Consider the following 15665-nt stretch of genomic DNA (forward strand, 5'->3'; position numbering starts at 1 on the left):
GGTGTTGGCTGTGTTAAGTATGTAAGCAGCAAAGCACACAGCCGGTACTTTAGCAAGTATCAATGAGGACTATATGATCATGTCAGCAGGATGAAACCACAACAGGCTTAGTGCTAAGCCATAAAATTATGCTAAACCATAAAATTAGCACCATCGTAACTATGGTGTGTAGTTTTCTTCTCTTCCATTCATGCTAATAAAGGTCACTTTTTAGAGAGAGACACTTGGACATGACAAGATGCAGGGTGTTGTTTATTCAAATTAATTTCTCTGCCCTTTCAAGTCTCTGCAGTGAACTCATGATAGTCATCACTAGTATTTCTAGACAGAAGTGATGGGGGTTCTTTTCTGTTTGGCTGTCAGTTTCTCCTTTGATGAGCTGATCTTTGAGAGGAAAAAGTAAATGCAGTGAAGAATTGAAGAGGAAAGCAGAACTGCTTTAGTAGAGGACAGCTGTTGGTCCACATCTGGCAGCATTGAGCCACTTCGATTCTAGACAAATTGGTGTGTGCCACAAGTTCCTTGTTGGTAAGGCAGGAGCAACCTCTGAGCTCCCCAGGGCCAGTCCTGAACAAGGTGTGGAGTGTGAGGGAGAAGAAAAGGAGAGAAAGAAACTATTTTTGGTGCCCTGGCGCTTGCAGTGTGCTCCAGGATGTCTTACTGAAAACTCCTAACAAAGTGTTACTCCTGAGTGGGTGACTTTGGCAGAGCCTGCGTTGCCGGATGAGCCGCTTGAGGCTGCATCCAAATCACTGCAGACTGCCTGGTGTTCCCAGTGTTTTTCCTGGCTCCCCCTGGAGCCTCTCTAGTCCCAGGACATTAATGTAACAGCTTGTGCAGCTTTTGTTTGTCTCAACTTGTCTGAAATGAGGTGAAGGCGTGCGGGGACCCACCACGCTAGTATGATATGATCTCAAACTGAGGGGATGTGCCGTGTGCCTGGGGTGACTGGAGAGTGTAGGGGTGGCAAGGGATTTGAGTAGAGAGGTGGGAGAGGACATCGCACATACAATGACAGTGTAGGCTGGAGGGAATCAAATGGGAAGTGTTTTCTTGCCCCTAGCCTCTTGGGAAGGGTCCTTGGCATTGTTTTATCCTTGGAAACACACTTGAGACTTGGTTTTGGTTGGATCTAGTTGGCTTGGTTTGTTAGAGGCTAGAAAGGACCTAGTATGTATGCAGTGGGAGGTCAAAGGCCCAAGAGTGAAATTGGGATCCTAGATGTTTGACAGTATGGTCGGATGTACTCTCCACCACTTACAGGTTGGTTATGTGTATGTTTATATAAAACACTCATCCTCCACTGGTTTCGGACGGTGTGCCCTTCTTTTTTGGAGAACTATGATGAGTTGGGTTTGTTGATGTTTGCTGTAAATGAATTTACATCAACTATGGTTTTTATGTCCTGTAAACAAGGAGTACAATGGTTGGTTTGTTAACTGAAAGGAGAGGAAGAGGCAGATTTCCATGCGAGCAGAGCAGCTCATCCCTGTTGTGTGAGCTGTTGTTGAGAATCATAACTGAATAGGAAGCAGCCTGCATGGCTCTCGAGGCTTTTTTGTCTTCATTATTTACACTGCAAAGAAAATGAAATCGCTGTGACAGGGGAGGAAAATACACTGTCCCAAACTTGGCAGGGCCACAATTGCAGCTGTCTTAACTGTTCTCCCCCCCCTTTCCCCCGTGGTAGTATGATCATGGGGAAATCATATCTGCCTTTGTCTGCTTTGCATACAGGTAGTGCTTCCAACATTTATTTTGGAGAAAAGATCCCTGCTGGAGATGTATGCAAATTTCATGGCCCATCCAGACCTGTTTTTGTCAATTGCAGCTGGAGCCACTCCCGAGGAAAGAATTATCAACTTTGTGGAGTATTATCTAACAGCTTTTCACGAAGGCCGAAAGGGAGCGGTTGCCAAGAAGCCCTATAACCCTATAATTGGTGAAACGTTTCATTGCTCCTGGGATGTGCCTAAAGATAAAGTGAAAGCATTAAGAACTAACGGTGCCTCCACGGTTTCTAAGGACCCAACCAAGGAGTTTGGCCAAGACCAGTCCACATGCTACAAGCTGAGGTTTGTAGCTGAACAAGTGTCCCACCATCCACCAATATCTTGCTTTTACTGTGAGTGCAAAGAGAAGAAAATGTGTGTGAACGCTCACGTATGGACCAAAAGCAAGTTTATGGGCATGTCAATAGGTGTTTCTATGGTAGGTGAAGGTAAGAATTGTGCTTTTACTTTATTTTTTTAGAGCTAATGTCATGGGTGTCAACACAACAGAAATCCAGATACATTCTTGCTTGCTCTCCCTCTGACCTTTCCTTTGAACCTTGTGGCTATTTGTCTTGTGAAGTTTGGAATTGAAACTGCAGGGTTCGTATAACTTCTGTCCAGACGGAATGTGAGACACATTACATATGTGTACTTACACTTACGTGATTCTGTTAACATGTGGCTGTACTTCAGATAGAATTAAGTTGCAGTAGTAAATGGCTACTGACAGCATATTCTGTAAGAACAGATTTATTTGTCTTGCTCACTTCTAAAATGATGCAGAATTTGGGACAGTTTCACAACTGGGACAAAGCAATAGGAAAACCTCACATTTTTACTTAAGCCTGACATTCTTTTTTTTCCATAGTTTCCACAAAGTATCCTGGGCTCTGTGGTGTTCACAAAGTTAGTGTATTACCTGACAAGTCATGCAGTCGAGGTGTAAGTCATGATTTGCTGTATCGTACATGCATAGACTGCCTTATGGCAAGTCATTGCTCAACATGAATTCAGAAATACAGGGAATCACACAAATTCTTCACGGGTGATCTGAGTTGATAAACACACCTGTACCAGTGACATTACTGACTGCTAATGTATTGACTTCATGTTTCTAAGCAATGTAATCAGTCTCTCTTGCTGTTTGAGGGTAATTCCCTGTGTGCGGCTTTTAGTGTTTTGTCTTAACTAGATTTTAGACTGTAGTCTCAGAAGTACCAGGACAACTTACAGTAAATGCTTCTTTTTGACATCGTTACGTTAAATACTGTGATGCTAAGGGTAGTAAAAAAGTAGAATGGGAAATGAGCAATTTGGTTTTGCCCATTAATAACAACAAAACAATTATAGTGAAAACATCCAGATACGTTCTGCTGTTTCTACTAGCTAGAACTAAAGAACAAATTCAAACAGTAGAAAAGGCTATAGAAGGTTCTTTTCTGATGGCAATGTATTACCTTTTTTGTAGAAGAGCCATGAAACTTCCTTACTACTGCATTTGATAGTGTTGGGATAGTTAGAGTCTATAACAGCGTGGCTGTTTCCTTCTTCCTGTAACTTAGGTATTTTGATTTTAATACGGAGTTAGGGAAGTTGGGAAGGGAGTGTCAGAAGGGAAATTGGTCTTTCTGTCTGCTGACTGTACTGCTGCCAGCCTGACTCACTGTTTAACTTGCTGCATTTTTCCAGTATATATTCATTTCTAGTACTGTTGTTCTCAGAGAAGGGAGCTATTTAATGGAAATAAAGTTAAACACAAAGTCACTTATGATTGTGTAGGAGTAGGGAAATTTCTTCTCCTTGCTGCTAGCGCACACGGTTCCCTGGGATTGAGGGTGTCTGCTGTGGGGATTACTTAAGACTTCAAAGTCCTGATGTCCCAGTTTTGAGAGACAAAGGGTCTAGAAATGAACCACTTCTGTACCCCAAGGATTGTTTAATGTGTGTTTCTGAGAATTTAGTTCTTCCTGGGAGGAAATTTGGGTTTACCAATTTATAGTTACTATTTGTCTTTTTTATTCATGTAAGGGGTGCCGGAGCATGCAGCCTCACGGTCGCACAGGAAAGTGTTGGAATCACTGTCCCTGGAAGTGTTGAGGAACTGTGTAGATGAGGCCCTCAGTGGTTTAGTGGTGGACTTGGCAGTCCTGCGGCAATGGTTGGACTTGATGATTTTAAAGGTCTTTTTCAACCCAGTTGACTTTATGATTTTATGGTGACAGCATTTGTGGGAAGTGACGGAGAAACTCCAATGCAGCCCATGCATTTCTGTTGCGTGTTGAGGACTGACAGTAGGCAGCAAGAAGTTGTACTGCTGAAGCTTTTCTATCATCTAAAACCAGCCAGCCTGAACCTGGCAGCCTCAATTTAAAACGTTTGCTTTGCAGCACAGTTTCTTCACTCAAAACAACACTTTCCTCAGTTTTTAAAACTCTGTGTTAGTCCCAGGGAAGTCTTCCAGATTAACCTGGTGTGGAGATTCGTGAAGCTGTGCAGAAATCAGAATCTACTGCAGGCATTTCTTTCTCATGTGCTGCATAAGTTCTGTAGTAGATCAAGGTCAGCTCGAGTACTGGGGAACGGCTTGCTGAACCAAAGCTGCTGGACTTACAGTGTGCAAAACCTGTGTCTGTATTTACACATCTGGTAATGAAGGCCTAAGAACTTTGTAATGTGAAATGTAATTGGATATTTTTCTTTGTATTTAAGGACATTTTATGCACTGCAGAATTTCAGATGGGGTGAGTTAGTCTAGCAAAGTGCAGATTGTGGAAAGACATGCTATGCTGTTAGTCAGAAGGTATATGAAGGTAGTTAAGATAGGTAGAAACCAAAGGTAGCTACCAGGAGAAGCTTTCTGATAACACGGCTGCCTGATTAAGCAAGTTCCTTCGGAATGACAGAAACATGACTGGTCCTGCCTTTGGTAAGAGCTGAAGTGGCAGCTTGTGGATCATAGAAATCCCTGGGGTTGGTTTGTATTCGCTGCTCTGTGTTGGATGATCAAACTCATCATGTGTTACTGTTACTTTCTTTGTCCTTTCCCCCTCTTTTTTTTTTCTTTCTTTTTGTTTGCTTTTTCCCCATTATGAGCATTCAGCCCTTTTTTGGCTGTTGGAGTTTACTTACATACACGTGGGTGCCTTTGGCTCTTTGTTAGAACAGTAAAGATTTCAGATTCTGTGTGCTGCTACTTGAAAGGCAGTTTCCTTGATATGTTTAAAACATTTGTGTCTATTCTGAGACTTTAACTCATTCTGGTGTCGGTAGAGTAGTTTCATTATACTGTGCATTCATTTAGTAATGTCTGATGTATGGAGTGAAAAACCCAGAGCATTAGAGAGCTGCAGTTACTGCTTCGGATAATTCAGTGGGAGGGAGTGACCATCTTGTACTAATTCAGGTATTTATCAGAGCACACTTTTTTTTGACCTGTAATTTTGTTGTGGCCTTAGAGTTGAATACAAACAACTGCGATGTGTTTCGAAACTTTGCTCTCTACGGAACAGCTCTGTGTGTGCCCTTCAATGAATTCAGTGAAGCTCTTTCTACCGCAGTTGGCTATTTACCAGAAAGAAGTCGTACTGCATTTTGGGGCCTGTATCGTGTGAGGAACATGCTGGTCATGTTTCTGTGCTGGTTTCTGAAGGGTATTTTTTTTCACTCGTCACAACGTCCTTAGATGTATAGAGCGTGTTGCTTTTTATGCTTTGTTGTTCGAAGCAGCAGTGGAGATATCGAAACAGGATGTCATGGAGGTACAAAGGCTTCTACAAGAATCAAAAGGATATGGAGATTTGAGGACAGTATGGTCCTGTCATACAGAGCATAGCTCAGGATCTCAATTGTACAATTTTTAGTGTGTGTTGCACCTCAAAGTGACTGAGATGGGGTTTTTTTCTTCTTTATCTGCGATGTTTGTTGATTCGAAGTAAGTATCAGCTGCAGAGATGCAGAACAAGTAGGAAAGCATGACTGGAGATCCATGTGAGAAGCTGTTTGATATGCTCACCCTTCATCTGTGGTTATGAGGGGTCTAAATCTGGCTTGCTAATGAAATATCTCAACTTTTTCTTCACTGTATATCAACCCCCCATTTTTCAGAGTAGTCAGCATTGAGTTTCCTCATGAGGAAGCTACCCTGAATAGAAGAGAGGGTATTTGCATAAAAGAATTCATGCTGCATGCGCAGTCCCTAATTCTGGTTAATTATGTACTAATGAGAGAGTGAGGGAGAAGACGATGTAGTGAATAGGATCGCATTAAGATTTAAATTAGTGAGGGATGGGAGAGTCAGTATAAATATTTAATGTTTTTTACATGGTCCAAAGAATCTTCAGATACTGGTTATAGAATAAAACAGACCCTGGTTGTAGGGTGAGGATGCTTTAGTGGTAAAGGCTGTGGTGAGCACACCTCAGCGTAGGCTGTGCTTGTTCCTTTTCTGCTCTTCGATTTTGGTCCAAAGCTGCAAAGTCCAACAGAAAGTGTCACCTTTGACTCGCAGGTTAACTTTGCAGAGAGCATCAAGTATGTTTAGGTGGATTGCTCTGTATTATCAGGTGGCCAGTTATGTCTTGTGTTTTCACTCCTGCTATCTTAAATGTTTTAAAAACTAGCGAGGTGTAGGCATCCAAAAATTATCTTTTAAATTGAAAACAACCTTGAAAGGATTTGATAGGATGCTGTCCCCAGGGTAAATCTAAATGAGAGCAGTGAATGTTCTTCTGCTTGGGTTTTTCTGTTCAAATATCTGTACGTGTTTACAGATGTACAATTTCTATTTCTGAGGCATTAGTGACTTTTCAATTTACCAGTCCCAAAGATTTACTTCTCTGTGCCTCTAGAGCTACCTAAATATTTCCCCAGCACTGACTTTTGTACCAATAATTTTTAGCCCATTGGTTTCAGAGCAGTTTCCATATGGAGTGGCACTCATTACTTAATTTAGCAAATGGCTCCAGTCTTTGGAAAACGAGCAGCGCAGTGGTTCACTGGAATGTCTATGAGACGATAAGATCCTGGTTCTGGCATCTCATGTTTCCCCATTGGAACCTGTGCGGCTGGTGATGCTCTACACCCGTGTGGGGTTCATCCCTCGCGTAACTTACTCCTGTTTGTGCCCTGTTAAGAACAGTGCAGAGGGAGTGAAGAGCCTGTTAAATTAGGAAACTGCCCAAGGCTGTTTGTGTCCCACGTACCATTTGTTGTTCGATTGATCTCCATACATCGGTGGGAAGCATTAAATTTCACATGCCTCTTCTGGAGCTCATTGATCCAGAGCCTCCTCTGGGTATTTTGTCAGTGTGTGTTACTGGAAAATCGATGCACAAAGCTGCAACATCAGTGAGGGACATGTAATAATCAAATAGGGAAAATCATATGCCATGAACATCACTTCTAATGCGGGCTGAGGAGCTGTTGAAAGGAGCATGACTGTGAATATGTTGCCTTAGTTAAAAGCAGGAGCAAATGGAGTGGAGGACATTTCAAGGGGGAATTTCAAAATTCCACACTTGTTTATAAAACAGTCTCTCTTCTATGTGGGATTTTTGTCTCATAAACTAGATTACAAAATCCTCTGTTCCTCCCTAAGTACTTATCTGGTGCATTCTTCTATGCATAATAGCTGCCTGTAAGTACCTCAGATTTTCTTTTTCTTTAAAGGAATTTGCAGTTTCCAAAAGAATTCTTTGATGTGAGAGGAGGAAACGTGACTGAAAATGGGAGAATCTTCTTTTCATGTATATTTACATACAGCCATTTTTAAACTAAAAATGAATAATCCAGTGGGGAAGCAAGAGAAGAAAAATGGATGGTGCATTTTTAAAGATCAGTCCCAACGTGATGCTATGTAAAAAAAGATGTTAAAATGTTAAAAATAACTGTTAGATTTTACTTTTTGCTGCCTTTAATTTCTTTCCTTGGCAGGGTAGGGCATGAATTCAAATCGTGATAGCAGTTACAAATGCTCAGTGTCATTGTGGCTTCCTCTTCCCTAACAGAGCACAGGTCTCAGTTCAGACACGGTGGTGCAGCTACAGTCTTCATGGTGCTTCAGTGAAATGAGGTTTTGCATGTGGACAGTGCAAACGATGGAATGCAAGACTAACTGTTTGGTTAATACTAAATGTAGCATCAATTGTGGATATTTCAGATGTTCCCTTTGTTCTTTTTTAGATTGTAATTATTGAGCTGGAATCACGTTTCAAGTTTCATTAAAAATTTATTTATTCAGGTATTTAAAGAATTCAAAAAGTATGCTCCCAGGTGCTAAAAATACGGCTGAGAGCTGGGCTCAGTGTTAAGTATCTAACCTGCTGTGGTAGTTAAATATTTACATTGAAGGTCACTGCTGTTACTTGCTCTTCACATTTCCATGTGCTCAGCAGCATTCATTAGGGCTCTGCATCCCTCCCACTTGTGTACAGAGGAAAAGAGCTATTGATCCCATCAGAGACCATCCCATCAGAGAGACAAAAGCAAAGCTACACTAACCCAGAGGGAATTGTGTTTATCGTAGCAGTTTCCTCTCATGTGGTGACACACAGTGATGGTCAGAGGAGGATGGCTGGGCCCAGGGAAGTAGGAGGCTCTGGAGCAGCTCATGTGAAGGTGTGGCTCATAGATTGAGTGAGGTTCTCCCACAGTGGTGAGCACCTCCCCTGCCCACCATGCAGGGGTTAGACCTTTTGTCTGGCAGAAAACCCCACACCAATCACAAAAGCCTCACAACAACCCGCCAAAAACTGCCATGTTGGAAGCTGATGCTTTTGGACTGTGTGAGGATTGTGACTGTGCTTGGACCATTAAGACAGGGGAAATGTGACCTCATGGGTACCACCACAGGCCATTTCCCACAGCTGGTAGCTGCTGTATGTGTATTGCTCATGATGGGCATGAAGAAGGTGGAGAATAAATGGGAAGAGGAGGAAAAAGAAAAGCTGACAGGCTTGAGTGTAAAATGTGTTGTAGTTCTTCTCTATGTTGAAAATGCCCAACCGCAGATTGCCAGGCTTCCCTTCTGTGCTTGATCAGTACCCATTAGCTTTCTTTGATCCTTTTTGAATATCATCACCAGGTTAAAAAGCTGCTTGATGGTTGTTTATTAAGTTACTGTTATTATACCATCCATTTCATGAGTTTGCTGTGCAGAGTTTTCTTTCTGAGTAGTTCTTCCTGGCTGCATATCCTGGGTGAGTTGGGTGGTTCAGCCTCCCCGCGGTGTGTTCAGCTTGGTTTTACACGCAGGTATGGAGCAGAGGAAGCTTGAGGCAAAACGTGTGTGTTTGTTCCAGCTGTGTCCTGGCTGTTCCTGCTTGTGAGGGTTCAGCACAAGTGACATGAGGACATTGCTGAGGCAAAACGATTACAAGTCCTTTTAAGACATTGCCCTTCTGCATCTGTGCTTTTGCAGCCTCTGTCTCGATTGTGCCAGACTTGCTGCAGCAGAAGCGCTGGCTGCGTTGCTGCTGGCAGGCTGAGGCTGCAGGAGTCCTGAGAACGACTGCAAAGGACTGTTCTGGTTTGCAAAAGATGTTTTCCTGTGGCGCGGTTTCAGACGGCAGAAGCGATGAGTTGCAGAGCTGCCTGTGCCTGCGCTGAGTGCTGTTAATTGGAGCCAATATTTAAGATGATGATTTTGTTCAGAGCTCTGTGCTTTAGAATTTTGACTGTTTTCTCGGTTCGTGTTTTCATACAGCATTAAGGGCATATTTTCATGTTGGCAGTAGTAGTGCCTTGTTCCTACTTAGTGCTTTTTCATCATTGCATGTTAGATCACTTTGCAAAAGTAGCGTTGTGATTCCCTTGAACACGTAGCCAGACTAGTCAATACTGCTACCAAAGTGTTCTTCCCCTGCCTGCCCCACGGTGAAGGCAAATTGGCTCAAGCTCATCTTGTTTCTAAACAGATACTATTACATGCCAAGATAATTTCCCTGGGTGTTTTCCAAATATTTCTGGGTTCTGAGTGCTTCCTGTGAGGGGTTATTTTGAATCCCTGTTAACGAAAAATTCAAAGCCGTGATTTTTGCCTTTAGGCAGTTATTAAATGGGACACAAATGAGTGTAAATCTCTGATCAAAAATATAGGTATTTGGCATGATTTAATTCTGTGTGCAAGGTTTAAGGTGCTCATCACCTGGTCTTATGTCCTGTTCTTTGTCATCCTGAAGCCCAAACTACAGCTCTGGTGGGGAGGGAGCTGTATCCTTAACCCCAGGAGAAGAAGCTAAGATCAGATATGCAGCTTTTTTTGTAGTTCCAAATAATCCTAACAAATTACTGCTGCTGTATGTTGTCGTTTTTAGTGACAACCCCAGAATGCTGAGGGTGGAGGAACCTTTACAGAGTGAAATCAAATTGCCAGTCATTTTCTGTGCCTGGCAGAGACACTGGTGGTGGTGGTAACAGCAGTGGCCCTGGTAGCCCTTACTTTGGTGATGCAAGACATTTGCAAAGGCCGTGTGGGAAACCAGGCGTTTGGGAATGAAGGAACAAACTTAGAGGCAATTTCTAGATGACTTCCTGAAGCTCGTTTCCTAGTTGCATGTGGGCAGCTCTTGGGAGATCCTCTCACTCCCACCAGGAAGAAATTAGCAGAGGGGACCTGGTCATGTCTGATTGAATGGAGAACCGAAGAGTCCTGTGGCCATGCCCATATTTTTTCTGGAGAGGGATTATGGTACGCTGCTGAGTGAGCATCTGAGTATTCCGCATGGCTTTTTGTAAGCAAGTGTTACTTTTTTCTAGCTTTAACAGTTTATTGCTTGTCAGTAACACAAAATAACTAACACAGTCAAGTTTTCTGCTAAGCCCGATGGTACCATGAAAGACCCTGGGTTCACATTCAGACTGTGCTGCTGAAGAAGGTTGTTCCAGAGGACAGACTTTTTTCTCAGCAGACAGAACCCTCCTTCAAGGCAAGTTGCACGTTGTGCTCTCTGTGGAAGTACATTTTGATGGCATTGATTGGTCAGTGACTGTCAGGTCTTACCAGTGAACTTCCATCATTTCAGTTTCAACCTTCTTCCTACATAGGTGTTCTTCACTTAATGGAACATGAAGAAGAGTATGTTTTCACCCTGCCTAGTGCCTATGCTCGCTCGATACTTACCATCCCGTGGGTGGAGCTTGGAGGGAAAGTCAACATCACTTGTGCCAGAACAGGCTATTCTGCTACAGTCACATTCCACACCAAGCCATTTTATGGAGGGAAGGTCCACAGGTACAGGAATTACTGTCTTATCCTTGTTTGTCTGCTACTGGATTTCAATGGCAAGAGTCTTGGGCATCTGTTCGGTTCTTCTGTTGGAGTGTTTTATAGACAGATACCTGAATTTCTTTTCCTGTTACTGCCTGAGATGACTTACAGCTTTAGAACACAGTTTATTGTAGTTATATGTTTTATATTGTTTCACTGGATTGGCTGTATTTCTCTCATTAAACTAAAGTCAATGTGTTCTTCCAGGCTTTCTTGCTTGTAAAAATTGCTCTAAGCGCAGGACCAGAACAGGCAGTGTTTCTGCTGCACCAGCTGTTACTTCTGTGCAGTTCTTGCAGACGAGCTGGTTCCAGGTGGAGGGAAGCAAAAGTGGTGCTGCCTGTAGTGGTAGCCTCATGCTGGGGACTCCCACTTCTGCACTGAAACTCCAGATGATGAAAACATTATTTATGTGTCTTTGGTTCCCCTTTATTAAGGGTGCGAAGAGGCACTGTGTGAGACAGTTCCTGTCTTAATTCCATGCTGAACTTGATGGTCCAGTCATTAATGGACCTTGTTTTGTTGTGGGCTGTAGCAGTGTCCATGAGAAGCTGCACTTTTGCATGGTTACCTCTGTTTTATTTCAGTTGGTGTCATTATTCTTCCATATATATGTCAACAATTTCAGTAGTGTGTTCAGGCAAATACCAACATGGCCTGTTTTGGCAGGGGCTTTTCTGAAAGTTGTAGATTAATAATTGGTGCCATCAGGGTGAGTGGAAATTGGGGGAAGGTTGTGCTGTATTAATGTGATAATTTAACAACTTAATTGAGTTTAAAGATCACTTGACATGACTCGCTGAAGCATGTATGCATGTTCATAAGATACACACACAGGAAGCTTCTCCCTGCATTTTGGGTTTCCAGCCCTACCTATCTGCTTTGCTCACTCTCAGACCAGTTCTTGGACCACTGAGGTGGTTTTAATCATTCCCTCTCAGATTTGCAGAGCTAAAGAAGAAAATAGAGGTACCTGAAGTCTTTGGCATCGGTACCTGCCAGCATTGTCCTCAGGTGTGAAAATAACACGTGTGCTGGCAATGTCACACGAATGTCAGGAGTTGCGTTTCAGGCTGATGAGGTGAACAGCTCTGGGTTAGAGCTGTGTCAGGGTTGGAAGCTGCGTTGCGGCTGTGCTTTGGGAGGATGTTGTCTGGTGCTGTGTTAGCAAAGCTTTCTTGGGTTGTGTCTGTCCTTTTGGAGACAGTGTCACTGCTGTGCTTGAAAAATCACTTTGTATATGTAGAAAGCTGCCTGTGGCCTTAGCTGTGGTAGTGCTTTCATATGCTAATTATAAATGGTACCAGTTATTTCTGTGGTCTTTTTTATTTCTTCCCTCTTGAACTAGGGTTACAGCTGAAGTGAAACATAGTCCCACTAACACCATTGTGTGCAAGGCGCAGGGAGAATGGAACGGAACGCTGGAATTTACTTACAGCAACGGAGAAACCAAAGTGATCGACACTAACAAACTGCCCATTATCAGGAAAAAGATTAGGCCGATAGCAAAGCAAGGCCCGCTGGAATCGAGGTAAGGGCAGAGGTGTTAGTGTTCTGCTTCCAAACCTCACGGGGGAGCCGAACAGGGAGGCAAAGTGCAGTTGTAAATGGTGCGGTTCAAAAATGCCTCGCTTGCTGCAGCACATTAATCTAGGCAAAAATAGCTGAAGCTGTGTATTGGTTCTGTGGAACGTAAATTACATTACAGTGACATGTACATCAATTTTGTGGAGGGGGAAAATGCTTGTATGCGTTTTAATGAGCACTTGGAAGATGGTAATGCAGTGCTTTCACCTGCTGCTTTGAGTGATGGTAACGTGGTAGTCATCTTAGTCTGATGTAAGTAATGTTACATCTTGTAATTTACACGGGACATTCATGTTTTCCATATTTTAGATGATACATATGTGTATAAAAATATGCAAAGTGTGATGCAGTTTGAGATCAGATACACACCCACATCACATGCCTAACTAAGTACATTAGAACAAAATTTGTACTGTTAATATCACTGTCGATGTGTTGATGCTTATCTTTAGAAAAATCAATTTTATTGCATTTCAGAACAGATTTAAAAACATGAGTTAAGCTTCATTTTATTACCTGTAGAATTGTACAAAGGTGTGTCTCAGGTCAGTGTGCAAGGTCAAATATAATTTTCATACTTTCTAGACATGCTTCCTCATCACAAACTCATCTTTCCCCTGTAGCTTTAGAATAGAAAGGTTGGAGTACATAAGGAAGCCAGAAGCTCTGCAGTGTATTTATTGTTTTTTTTTGGATACTAGTAAGCAAATTAGAACTATCTGGTGTTTCTGCAGGATATGCAGTTTATCAGATTGTAAACAGAAACTCATTTAAACATCCCTGGAAGTGTGTGAAAGCTGCTGTAGGTTTCTTCTCAGTGTTTTTCTGGGCTGATACAGTGTGAGAAGGCTTCGCACCTGAATGCAGTCATGTGAAAACCAGGTTTGGTTGTATACTGGGAATTATTGTTATCTGGGATTTGAGAGCACAGACCTAGAAGGCTCCCTAGAATCAGTGCACCAGCTCCTCTGTTAGTAACCTGGTGGGAGCAGTCAGTGTCCCAGTTTCATGCACCCTTGACTTCTGGCTGACATTCCCTTATAATTCACAAGTGTAACTGCAGGTAAACGCAGAATAAACACGTCATTTGGGGGTGGATCGTCAGGAATGTGAACAGGAAATGGCAAACATAAATCCCTCTACTTTGAGAAAAACGCTCAGGTTGTGAAGAGTCGGGAACATGAACAAAGCCATTAGGAAGTTAACTTGCAAAATACTGGGAGTTGAGCAAACGGGAGAATCTGGTCCACAAATGCAATGACCATCGCAGGATAGTGATGGTTCACAAGCCACGTGGTTGCAGAAGCAGCATGGAGAAAGTGGTGTCAGGCTACCTCTTGCTGTGCTGTGGCCACTGAGTAGTGCTCTCACGCTGTCACTTGTGCTCCTTCTCCATCACACAGGCGCCTCTGGCAGCACGTCACCAACTCTCTGAAAGAAGGCAATATTGATGCAGCCACAGAGCACAAGTACTGCCTTGAAGAGAGACAGCGAGCAGAGGAGAGGCAACGTGTGGCTCTTGCAACACAGTGGAAGCCAAAATACTTTGCCAAAGAGGTACTTCCGTTGCCTTATTTCAAAGACCCTGTGGCGTGTTTCTGTGTACAGGAGGACGCTAGCACAGATGAATTTGCTAGCAAAAACCACAGATGGTTTTTACCACTGACTGCTGTAAATTCTATTTTTGCCAGAGTCTGGCCCTTAAAGAAGAGCAGTGGGGTTTTCCACGTCCATATTGTAAACTTGTTCACTTTCCTTCAGTTACATTTATTTGAACCTGAATTTTAGGTACCGAATGTTAGGAACTTAAAGCTGGTTTTTACCTTAAAATCCATACCTTAATTTGCAAATGCTGTGTACTCATAACCCCTGCTAATCTTGATCTCAGAATAGTAAAGTGAACATGGTCAAGGGATATTGGTCCAGTTTAAATAAGCATGGACATCTTAAAATCTTGGGCTTCATCTGCTTGGAGTGAAAGAGATTTTAGGAAGTTTGTCTTTGCCCTTTCCTGGAGGAAAGAGGGGAAGGGAACTATGACTGAGAGAATTAATATGTGACTGTGTTGTCACATTAGCCTCTATGAGCAGCTGTTTGAACCAGCAGTTCATCTGTTGTATCTTCCCATTGCTTTTCTTCCCCCTTGTAATTTTTTCCCTCTTGCCCAGATTATCTGTAAATTGATTAACCACAGAATTTTCAGACGACAGGGCTGGTTTCTTGTGTTGATTAGTATTAGATTAGCCTTATGTGAACATGCACAGATCCTGTCTGTATAAATCTTGTTTGCAAACTCTCCCTAATTTTCTTGCAGGGCGATGGTTGGCTATACTTGAATCCTCTCTGGAAGACCCATTGATGGGATAGAGCAGTTGCCTCGTAACTTTACCTTAAAGGCATTAAAATGATACGATGTATAACCTGAAGATGTCATTGAGTAGGTCCTGTTATTGGAAGATAGAAACGAGAAGCTGTGTACTGTGAATGGTGCATCTCAAAATAACCACATTTGCAAATTTATTCAGGAGCCATGTTGTGTGTATGGGTACATGAACACACACGCACACGTCTGTATGTGCACACGTTATACACACAGTGTGTATGTGTTTGTGTGTGTTTTATCTACACTACATGTAAACAAGTTTAAACACTAACAGTGAATTAAAGACCTTTTCCTCTAAGTGTTAAGAGCACAGGCCTCCGGCTGGACTCAGCTGGGGTTCCCCAAGTTGTGTGCTTGCAGGATCAGGCCTCTGCTAGTATTTAAGAAAATACTTTTTTATTAGTTAAGGCTTTTCTATTTTTCACTTTTGCCAAAAATGTTTTGCACTTAAAATGTGATGTGTCACTTAATGGCTGTCATTCTGTCTGAACAGGCATTGAGTAACTCACTTTGACATTAGAATGATACACCGATGGCACCCTGCCTCTTTGGCATGCCGATTCAAGAGCATGTTTCCAGTCACTCAGAAGTGTGAGTTTTCAGCCATCGCATAAGAAGTAGCAATACCTTCTTAAGAGCATTGTTCACGCTAGTC

The 15665-nt window shown here is 42.6% G+C and overlaps 1 protein-coding gene across 1 annotated transcript in view; it reads left to right on the forward strand.

The window, feature by feature from the left end:
- Positions 1-15051, forward strand: part of OSBPL10 (oxysterol binding protein-like 10) — a gene marked incomplete at its 5' end in the record, with an annotated part of 71762 nt that extends 56711 nt beyond the window's left edge. Inside the window, 5 exons of the mRNA XM_010009768.1 lie at positions 1738-2221; positions 10818-11004; positions 12389-12571; positions 14031-14184; positions 14942-15051. Of these exons, the coding sequence (XP_010008070.1) occupies positions 1738-2221; positions 10818-11004; positions 12389-12571; positions 14031-14184; positions 14942-14986 (1053 nt within the window). The remainder of the gene's footprint in view (positions 1-1737; positions 2222-10817; positions 11005-12388; positions 12572-14030; positions 14185-14941) is intronic.
- Positions 15052-15665: the final 614 nt, after the last annotated feature.

Source organism: Nestor notabilis, unplaced genomic scaffold (genome assembly GCF_000696875.1).
Source record: "Nestor notabilis isolate BGI_N333 unplaced genomic scaffold, ASM69687v1 scaffold1070, whole genome shotgun sequence".
Classification (NCBI taxonomy): domain Eukaryota; kingdom Metazoa; phylum Chordata; class Aves; order Psittaciformes; family Psittacidae; genus Nestor; species Nestor notabilis.